The sequence below is a fragment of the Arachis duranensis genome, chromosome 3 (genome assembly GCF_000817695.3).
Source record: "Arachis duranensis cultivar V14167 chromosome 3, aradu.V14167.gnm2.J7QH, whole genome shotgun sequence".
Classification (NCBI taxonomy): domain Eukaryota; kingdom Viridiplantae; phylum Streptophyta; class Magnoliopsida; order Fabales; family Fabaceae; genus Arachis; species Arachis duranensis.
In genome coordinates, this window is record NC_029774.3 from 3,399,635 (window position 1) to 3,410,399 (window position 10,765).

At 32.5% G+C, this 10,765-nt stretch overlaps 1 protein-coding gene across 2 annotated transcripts; it reads right to left on the reverse strand.

Annotated features, from left to right (window-relative positions):
• Positions 1-2,095: 2,095 nt before the first annotated feature.
• LOC107476769 (protein SEMI-ROLLED LEAF 2) lies at positions 2,096-9,941 on the reverse strand. Of its 2 annotated transcripts, XM_016096656.3 has the most exons (20): positions 9,622-9,941; positions 9,163-9,355; positions 8,726-8,800; positions 8,379-8,494; positions 8,025-8,139; positions 7,634-7,762; positions 7,226-7,273; positions 6,876-6,973; positions 6,586-6,782; positions 6,181-6,473; positions 5,961-6,110; positions 5,548-5,871; positions 5,170-5,319; positions 4,980-5,055; positions 4,290-4,417; positions 3,954-4,148; positions 3,476-3,616; positions 3,265-3,393; positions 2,959-3,165; positions 2,096-2,503 (listed from the first exon to the last, which is right to left on the reverse strand). In XM_016096656.3, the coding sequence occupies exons 2-20, from the start codon at positions 9,298-9,300 to the stop codon at positions 2,357-2,359; spliced, it is 2,856 nt and encodes a 951-aa protein (XP_015952142.1). In that variant the 5' UTR covers positions 9,301-9,355; positions 9,622-9,941; the 3' UTR covers positions 2,096-2,356. The 2 variants fall into 2 exon arrangements, with proteins under 2 accessions (XP_015952142.1, XP_015952141.1); XM_016096655.3 differs by having other exon boundaries at positions 6,586-6,973.
• Positions 9,942-10,765: the final 824 nt, after the last annotated feature.

Here is a 10,765-nt window from a genome sequence, read left to right on the forward strand (position 1 = left end):
CTAGGGAATACGACACTTTTTAGAAAACAACTTCCTATTAGACGTAATGAATAAATTAACAGGTTTTGAGCTTCTATATTTTTGGAGCTTGTTTGAAAATTATTCGAATGTGAGAAAAAAAAATTTAAAATAGAATTCATTTCTATTTAAAATCTAATTTTATGATTTGAAATAATTTTAATATGTTAATAGAAAAAAATTCAATTCTTTAATTTGGAATAACTCTTATATAAGTTAAATTTTTTTCTTTTATAATTTTGTTTTTAATAAAGAGAAGAAAAAAAATTAAATAGATGTTAGAAAAAATTAGAATAATCAATTATAAATAGGAATATTTTTTATATTTAACATATTGAGCTTGTTTAGTGTGAAAATTAATTTTAAAATCAAACTCCCTTTTTGTCTGATTTGTAAATGAAGAAAAAGTGAAAATTTGAATTTTCAACAAAATTGAAATCATTTCTTTTTATTTGTTCTAAAGCAAGAAAAAAAATTTAGTTCTTGATTGAATTTTAATTCATAGATTTCAAAACAAGCTCTTATAATTTTAACAAAAAAAATAGTTAACTTGTTGAGTGATTAGCATATTATTTTTTAAATTTGAATAATTGATATTAGAGATGGCAACACTACTTGAATCTAGAAGCACCCAACCCACTTTTATTTACTCGAGGCGGATAATTATCTATTCCATCGTTTGGCAGTGTCTTGGGGTGTAGCCGTGTAGGTCGGATTTAGATAATATCCATTCCGGTATATATAAAATATATATAATATATATAAAATAATTAATAATATTGTATTATTTTTAAGTTTTCACTTTAATTTATGTTATATATATGATGATGGTTATATAAATTTCAAAATTTAATTTTATTTGTTGATTTTAAAAATTATAAGAGCGGGGCGGATTAAAATTCAAGTTTTTACTATCCGCAAATAAGAATGAGGCGGTTTCTATGCAAATTATTGTACAATAAGATAGAGTCGGATATGACAAAAATTTCCTCTTACTCGCTCCATTATTATCTCTAATTGATACAAAATATAATAAATTAAAAGTTAAAATTTGTTTATATTAGGATGTGTATACTTCTTTTTGAATAAAGAATATTTAATAATGAGCTGTTTAAAACAATCATTTATAAAATAGAAAATGACCAAAATAGTATTGACTCTTGAGAGATTTTTTTTGTGGCTAGTATTGAAAGATTTATTTTTTCTAAAGAATATCTTTTATTGAACGTAATAATTAATTCGTTAAATAATCTAATTAAGGACAATATCTTTTATAATATTATATCAAGGTCAATTTTATGATATTTAAGAATTGGTATCTAAATTTTACCTAACTTATCTTTTGTAGTAAGTTTTAATTTTTTAAAAATTATTTATTTTTATATCTTTTAAATTAAATATTAATCTTTAATATTTTTTTAATAAGTAAACACCATTTTTTAAGTACCATAGAATTCACCTTATATCAATCTTTCATCATATCTCATGTTTAGCTATGTCCTATGTAGCAAAAATTAAAATTGTCTACTTATTTTCTAGTAGCAGCCAGCAAGGATTGACATGGTAATTACTAATTAGTGACTAAGTTAATATCACTATAGGAATCTAAATTATAAACATTTTTTTTTGGAACAGCATATAGAATTTAGAATAAAATTTTAATATATTTTTTGTCTTTAAAATTTGATAAAAATTAAAAAAAACTTTAAATTTTATTTTATTTTAATTTTATCTTAAAATTTTTTTATTTGTATCAAGTATATCCTTAATAGCTAAATTTTTTTTAAAAAATTTAAGATTAATTCAACAATAATACACGACAATTATATCTAATTTGCTTGTCTTGAAGATTGTTCTTGTGAAATTATTATTGAATTGATCCTAAATTTTTTTAAACAAAATTAAAATAAAATAAATCTTAAAGATATTTTTAACAAATTTTAAAGACAAAATATTCTTTACCCAAACCTAAATTTATAACACAGGTTCGAACCAAAAGTTTGGATTTTAATTGAGGAGAAAATCTATAGTACAAATAATATAGGCCTTGCTTGAGTAATCCAAATTTTATAACATATTAATACAAAATGAACCAATTTATATATTGACAAATAATATGGAAAATTCCTGACAAAATGATACATGGAAGATTAAAGAAAACAAAGAAAGCATCTAAACTATACAATCAAGAAACACCTTAGTTTACCATCAACAAATTGCATGAAAATTTGACAACTGATTAGGGAAGAGAAAAGCAACAAAACAAACAAAGAATGTTGCTCACCTCTATATAATATAGTTTACACATACAAAATCTATCTCCAACCTACTTCCATTATTAACATCCAGCAGCTTTCAAGAACTTGTCATATGGGCTAGATGGTGGTAGCCTCAGAGAATCATATGAACAAGGGCGAACTTGATACCGCGGTTGAAATTGCTCCAGACTCACTAACTTCAGATCAACATCAGAATACTCCAGTGTCTACACAACAGTGCCACAAAATAATTATTTCGATATTAAAAACACAACACATTACAGCGATAAACAAATAAATGAACTACATGCCTTGCCTACTGGCTACTGCACCTATACAACAATAAAAACAAAACCTTCCCACCAAGTAGATACGGTTACATCCATCACATGACCCCATATTATCCTGTTGTGAATCATGTCTATAGAATATTCATGACCTCTACATATACCTCAATTAACTTTGTATAAATCATCTCTTAATTAATTGCATTGGTTGAAACTTTAAATAATACTAAGTTAAGGGCATCATCTAAATAGATAGAAAGTTTTCTCATTGGGTGTGAATCCTGATAATGAAGCACATAGTCTAAAGCTACCAAAACACTAGTGAGAACATTCAGCAATAGATCCTGAAGAAAACTTTGTTCTTTCGCATTGTATTATGGTAAAAACATCCTAACCTTATTTGACAGAGGGGGAACTTTTGTTTCATAATCACTTGAAAGAACAAGCGCTCTAGTCTCTTGCTGGTGTTTGAAACTTTGAAGAACTGACATCTTCTGTTGTTTCCCTGTAACAAGTGCCTCACACTGGTTCTTCATTTGGTCATAAGGTACTGGAGCTGAAGAGATGGGGACACTTGCCACTTGCCGTGCAGTTTCCAAAACCTGCCCATACGATAATTCTCTTAGCATATCTTTAACAGTAGAATAAACAATCAAATAGCCAATCAGCTAGCCCTAAATATAAAAGTGTATAAATTTTACCGATTCTAAAAGTTGATTAACACTTAGGATGTCAGGGTTATGGATAGATAACGATGACATGCGATCTGACTGACTTCCACCTCGTTCAGGGCCAATCTCTTCATCGGCCAGAGTTACTGGAGCCACAATCTAGAAAACAAAATCATTATAAAACTAATAACAGAAATATTAAACGACCACATAAATGCAGACACTATTTGAACAATTTTACCTCATTAAAATCTGGAAATTCAATCTGAGCAAGTGGAGAGCATGGCCGTGGTGTCTCCATAAACAACGGTGGTCCCAATGGATATGCATCATCAGGGGAAAACCCCTGTAGAAGTTGCTCCTTTATGCTTGATAAATCATCCTGGAAAACATGGAAAAAGTCATGTTATTTACATTTACCTCCTACTGACTTGGCAATCAACTCCAAGGCAACTTATGTTTTAACGTTCCAGGTTCTTCAAACACCTTATAATATTTGCAAGTATCTTTTCCAAAAAGAAAAAAAATGGTTTAGTAGACACTAACTCAACAATCTAAAACTTGGTTGAGCATAAAATCTACCATTTAACCAACTTTAATGTGATTTTTGAGAAGTTGATGTGTTTAACAATGTAAAACTGAAATAGGGCACAACTTAATTTGTCTAAGTGACAAGTGCCACTTTGAATTTAAGCAAAAGAAAATGAATTCATATTTACCTCTGGTAATTTTGAATATTTGGTCAGAAAGTATGATTTTACGGTCTCTTTCAACTGTTTGTCATCCAATTGCAATGCTGATAGCGACTTCCCAGCCGCAATGTCATCTTCCAGAGATCCATAAACTACCTTCCCGGGTTCTATATACATAGCTTGCAGCCTGACATCATCGACCAATTCAAGAAAAGGATCTACCTGTGCGTTGATTACTTTAATCAGTTTACCTTATCAGTATTGAGAACATTTGGATATTATAGCACTCATATTCCAAAATGAAGCTATATAACAAGGACATCCAATAAGGATCAAGATAAGAGATTAGGAGAAGAAATTAACTGTAGTCTCTGTCAGGGATGCTTTAACTTTTGGAATTAGTTCAGGGAAGCTTCCAGCCCTTGCAGAAAATATAAGCATGTATGATGCCAAGGTAAAAAGAGACCTCCTGCGAGATGGTTGTAAACCTCCTTTAACAGGAATTACGAATCAGCATGTCAGAAAATTTGCAACAGAAATATCACTAAGCTCAATGGAGTTTCAACCACAATAAAAATTTGATAAGATGAAATGATAAACATGAACAGCACAAAAAATACCAAGTGATCAAATTCTGGAAATCAGATAAGTAAATTTGCACTTGCTTTTGTAAGTAAAACAAAGATCAGCAAATCCAACAGGCTCTTGTAATTATGAAAGGTGAGTACTTAGTACCATACATGCTAGAATACCTTTTTATGCAAACCGATAATCAATAGTATTCTTTATAAACGGAAAAAATCAAATTCAAATAAAATTAAATGGATCTTAAACAAGAATTTTCAATTGCTAAGGAATATGAAATGTGGTTCTTATAATATGGCTTCTGTCGTTCTAGAACGGGAAATCAGATAGAAGTCTGAGGCTTACTCTGTTACTCATTAACATCGGCAATCTAAGGATTACTCCAAATCAAGAGGATATAGTAAAGAATTGGACAAAGGCAGCACATCAATATGACAAGGGAAAAAAAAAACCATACATTCAACTAACCTTCAGTATCCAAAGAGATGCTCCTGAGTGAGAATGCCAGTTGGAAACATCTTACTAGAGCCATGTGACCAGATGTCTGTGAAAAGACATGCACATCATTATGACTTTGGAAAAATTAATTATTTAAGATTTGACAAAGTACTGCGGATTACAAATTTAAAAAAAAGCATTTGCTTTGTACCAATCTCACCTTAGAACGAGTGAACAATAAAACAATGCTATAAGTGTGAGCCATTGCCTCAAAATTTGCAGGGCCATTTTCTGCAGATGTTGCCTGAACCCAGATTAAAGAAAGCAAGAGACTCACTTGGTGGCTGCTTAATCGGAAAGAACTAAGCTCCTGAAAAATAAAGAGTAAGAGTCTAAGACATACAATCTTTGATTAGGAATTGCAGGATAGAGAAAATAGCTGTGATAGGATAAAGAAGAAAAGACAAATCAAACTAATTGAATCACATCCTTATATATCTGAAATCAATATTTGTGTCTACCAGTGTAACTATGTGATTCAAAAGACGGGTGGGTTTAATGTCTACTAGTAGAATTAAAAATGTTAAGAAATGCATACATCTTTTCCATTGGTTAGAGCACTAGAAAAGCTGTAATCACAATGCGGATGAACTACAAATTTCCCACTGAAACCTGCTACTGTATTTCCTTCCGCAGGTTTTCCATTCACGTGTTCTTCTCCCGAAAAGCCGTCATGCTGAATGGAGAAACCTTCCCTTGAAACCTTGTGAATGTGAACTATCTTCTTTTTCTGGTCTAGTTGGGAAGAAAACACAGATGGCATAAGTACTATAGAGAAGACGCTATGTGCCCCAATTCGTGTTTCATGGTCAGGGTGAGCCATCGCTAGGAGCAATTGATGAAACAAGGCATCAGGGAAGGCCTGGAATAGTTAAGTAAACAAAAGTTTTTATTCTTACATGAGATAAGCATGTGAAAAAGCTTATTTCCAGTCAAACTAAAAATACTTGCCTTCTTGTGATATGATACATTAGGAATGGATGTGATTAATTTTGCAGTTTGATAAACAGCAGAGATAGTTGTCCTTGCTATAATGGTATTATTTGAGATATTCTCTAACACCGCAGCTAACAAATCAAGAATAGGTCCTACATCCCCAACCTGTAGTGCTCAAAACGTTATAGTAGAAGTAGCATGAGTTTTGAAAGACAAAACAAAAAGTTGTGCATACCTTTTTAGAAAGTTGTAATATACACATTTCTAGGGCCGATTGGAGTTCAGCATTCAACTTATACCCATCATTTCCAATGCAGGAAGCTTCAGCTGAATTTTGTAGGCACCTCCTTAAATGTTTAACGAGGTCAGATATTGCGCCGATTGTTGCCACAGAAGCGTGTTGCTTCATATTCTGTGCAAGCTGTGTTATGGTGTTAACAATATTCGTCTTAACGATAGGCTGCTTGGCAACATTCTTATGATCCAAGTGTTTAACCAAAATGGACAAGAGAAGATGGGAGTTGTCTCCTGGTGTGTAGAAAGTGAATCAATACATGGAAAGGCAGCGAAGGAAAAAAAAAGGGGGGGGGGGGTCATTCCTTTGGAAATTATATTTATATCACTAAATGTTGTAGGCTACCTGATTCTTCTAATAGCGATTGTAAATACATCAAAACAGAAGATGCAGTGCCGTTTTCAGAGGGCCATTGGTTTTCGATATCAAAGTTATGAAAGACAGGTTCAAGGAAACGCCGCAAAGTTGTAGCCTCCCTCGCCACTTTGACCATATTATACAAGCAAACCTTTGACCAATACGTAGGATCTCTTGCAGTGTCCCTGTAAAAGAAGTGAACGCACAACGGATGTTTGGATTCATGAATGCTGGAACCATGATCAAGGGTGGAGAAAGAAGAGTAAAATAGAACATACAGCATTGAGTCCAGGAACACTGAATTCAGGTTATCTTCCTTGACATTGTTGGAGTTAGATTGATGATTCATGTAATTCTCCAAAGTCACTGATATAATCTATTATATAAGCCAACCACCCAAACAAGAAACAAGACAGGAAGTCATCTGATTGAAGGGGGGAAAAACAAAAGCTGTTGCAGCGAGTCCAAGGTAATCTTGAAATTCAATAGGCAAGTTTTGGTTCGAAGTTTAGAAAATAAATAAATGACAAACTGAATCACAATGTTGAAGACAACATTCCTTTCTCGTATATAACTGTTTGTATCATTGAGCAATAGCCAAGAGTCAAAGTATGGAAAATATACTCACATCATCGAAATCCATGGAAAGATGTGAGTGCTCACCCATGAAACGCACCTAGCCATGGAAACATAGGGAAGAGAAAAATGTATGAACATGGTATGGTACAAATGACCTTAGGGAACTACCAAAAGGATACCGAATGGTATTCAGGCATGAATAACTGACTCAAATGATTTAAATGTCTCCCTCTTATAACCATAAGTTCACCCCAAATATGTCCTACTGCTCCACAAAGAGTTTGTGTTCATAAAAAATAGTTAAGGAGTCTGTTTCTTTTGTGTGCTACTATATCTTTAATAAATTTTCTTGTGTGTATTTTATGAAGAACAGTCCTAAATATATCGAACTATGGGAACGGAACAAGAATTAAGCAATTTCCAGAAGCAAAGGAAGAACCAAAGCAAGGAGCAGTACCATATAGGATAGAGCTTGTAGTCCTACTGAACATAGATGCAGAGCTCGTTCATCTTTGCCCACTTCTTGAGCCAATTGGCATAGTTTAAGTATAAAACCCTCTAAGTTGAACACGTACGTACCATCTGTCTATTTTTAACTCAAAAAGTCAGAGATAAAAAAATTGTTCCGTTTAGAAAAGAAAGCAAATATATATACATAGGGCTAAAACATGCAATATCTATAGAAAGAACTCTGGTTTTTCTTTTTGAGCTAAAGGGGTACCCACTTTTACCACCAAAATTAACTTCCACACAGATACTTTTCAAAGGGATTGCAGATCGCTGCACGGTGTCCACGGAACCAATCATACAGTGATGTTAACCCTAAGAAAGGTTTAATAACCAAATACCTGGCATTCTATAAAATCAACAAGAGTGTTGCAGCCTAATATCCTGATTTCATCTGTTCGAGACTGTTCCAGAAGAGTCCGAATTATTGCTAATAAACTACTGGCATATAGTGGCCTGCAAAATAGGAATATCACTTGCATACTATTACATATTCTGATTATTTGAAATAGAATGAAGTGGCAATCCAACAATCAAAATCAAATGAACCAAAGCTTTATAGTACAGCAAAAATGGCTGTCTGAGACTGGTTCAAAACATTTGACAAACTAAAAAAGTAAAACCACTCATTAGGAGGGAATTTATCAGAATAATGACAATTAGTTTAATTACTATATATGTGCCACTGAACTTACATCTGCTCCTTACATGACGATAAGAATTTCCTGTATATGCACAAGACAACTTTAACTGAACCAAACATTTCATTACGCAAATCCTTATAACATCTTTGCTCCAAATTCTCAGTTATCTGCAAAGATATAACAGAGAAACTTAGATTGAAGCAAGTACAATATTCTGACCCCCAAAATAATAACTTCAGACCTGGTCAATGGTCTAAGATATCGTTCCACCACATTAGCATTTTAAATATCAAGACTAACAACTATTAAAGACTAAAGAGAATAGCTAGCTAAACTGCCATAATTCGTCATGATTACATTATACAATTGAACATGGCAGTGACAAAGAATAATATTACCTTAGGAATTCTTAATGGATTCTTAGAAGCATACTCGCATAACTTTCCAATTTTTCTATCATTAAGCTCAGCCTCCTGCCAAACACAGTGACAATCATGCACATCAGATCATGGGAAGTGCATATAAGAGACAAAGGGCTGAGAGTAGCTACAAAGCATTCGAAACACAAACATCTATTCTAATAAAATTCTCTAGAATATGAAACAAACTTCTCATAACCATGGTTTTAAACAATGACCTGAAATAGATGTGGCAATCAAGGCAACCACATCATGACAGAAATTGTAAACATATTTTTCAACAATGGGAGTAATCACAATGTAACCGCAACCGCAAAGCAATCTAAAACTATGCTTATTCCAAACTAACAAACCAAAAAGCATAGTACCTGAAGTGAAAATGGCATAAAAACATTAACATGAGTCGAAAATGTCACCTGATTCCGCGGGAAAATATCAGCTAGCAACTTCTTGTATCGTTTCACAGGTTGCCTTGAGCTCGCTCTCATAGCAGGACAAACAACACAACATAGATTACCACAAGCAGGCACAACCCGCCTAGACATAACCCCCATTTTGCTATGAAATTGGAATCAGACTTCACACTTCACACACACCCAATTTTCTCACCTGAAAAACATTTTCACATCAAAATTTTCCTCCGTAATTTAACTTTTAACTACTACATAGTACATACAAATAATCAGAACTTAAAAGAATTTTAAAAAACCACTGAAATATCTGTTCGTCACGGTTACAACAATTACAATTTTGCACAAATTACACTAAGAATTAAAAAACCAAGTCAAAATCCAGCTGTATTCCGACATAAACAAATGAAACCAAAACACTGGATGAAAATCGGAAACTAAGCTAAGCTACATTGACTCACTCACCTAAAAATCGAAACAAAAGAGATTCCGCTTCGTTGCAGAATCAAGATTCTCCGTCGGATCACGATCTGGACTATATAATCAAACTCGGAAACTAATTTGATAAGCGCGTAATAGACTCAGGTTTCCAGAATCAAAATTGGAAGAGATTAGAAGGAGGGAAAGTGAAAAATGGAAAGAGAAGGAGTACGTAATTGAATGTAGTTGGGAGTAATGGGAATGGGGTCGGAAGAAGTGAAAGAGAAGGTTGAAGTGTTCGTTCGTCTTCGACAGGCTGTGTGGTGTGTTGAGCGCTGAGAGTGTGTGCCACAATTAAATGCCGTTACGAAAATATTAGGCAATAGTTTTGTGTTTTGTCCTTCTCTCATTTCTGCGGCAACAAAAACGTTTCTCTCTGTTACCGCTTAGCAGTTACCACTGTTAAATTAAACCATCATTGTGAAACCTATAATTAATCATGTGCTAAGAAAACCTGCCAAAAAATGGGAGTGATCCTCTCAAGTGGAGAAAAGATTGGATGGTATTTAGTGGAGGATTTCATTTTTTATTGTTTTTTTTTATTTAATTTTGATCTCACTTCTAGAATTAAAATTGAGAGATCACATTTTATCCTCTCAAGTGTTAGAAAAAATGGAGAGGATCCATTATTCTATTTCCCCAGAAAATCTAATTAATACTCAATTTCGTCTTTAAATTTGTATGCGGACTTTAATTTAGTTTTTAAAATTTTAATTATCTTTTTCTAATTTTCAAATTTTATAAACGTAATTTACATTAGTTTTTTGGGATAATTTTCAACACAAAAATGTTAATGAAGTGCTGACATAAACAACCAAATATCATGTTGTAACTTGTAAAATGACGTCGTTATAATTTTAGTGTTTAAGTAGTCTAAAAATGATACAGAATCACTTGTTTTAGGAGAAAAAATTTTAATAAATACTATTTATAATTTTTTTGGACTATTGAAATGTTAAAACAAAAATAACGTCATTTTATAGAATTTTGTGGTATTTGATTGTCTATATCAACGTTTTGTTAATGTTTGTGCGTTGAAAATTAGCCTTAAAACTAAGGTAAATCACATTTGCAAAATTTAGGGACTAAACAGAGGTAATTAAAATTTTAGAAATTAAATGGAAACCCG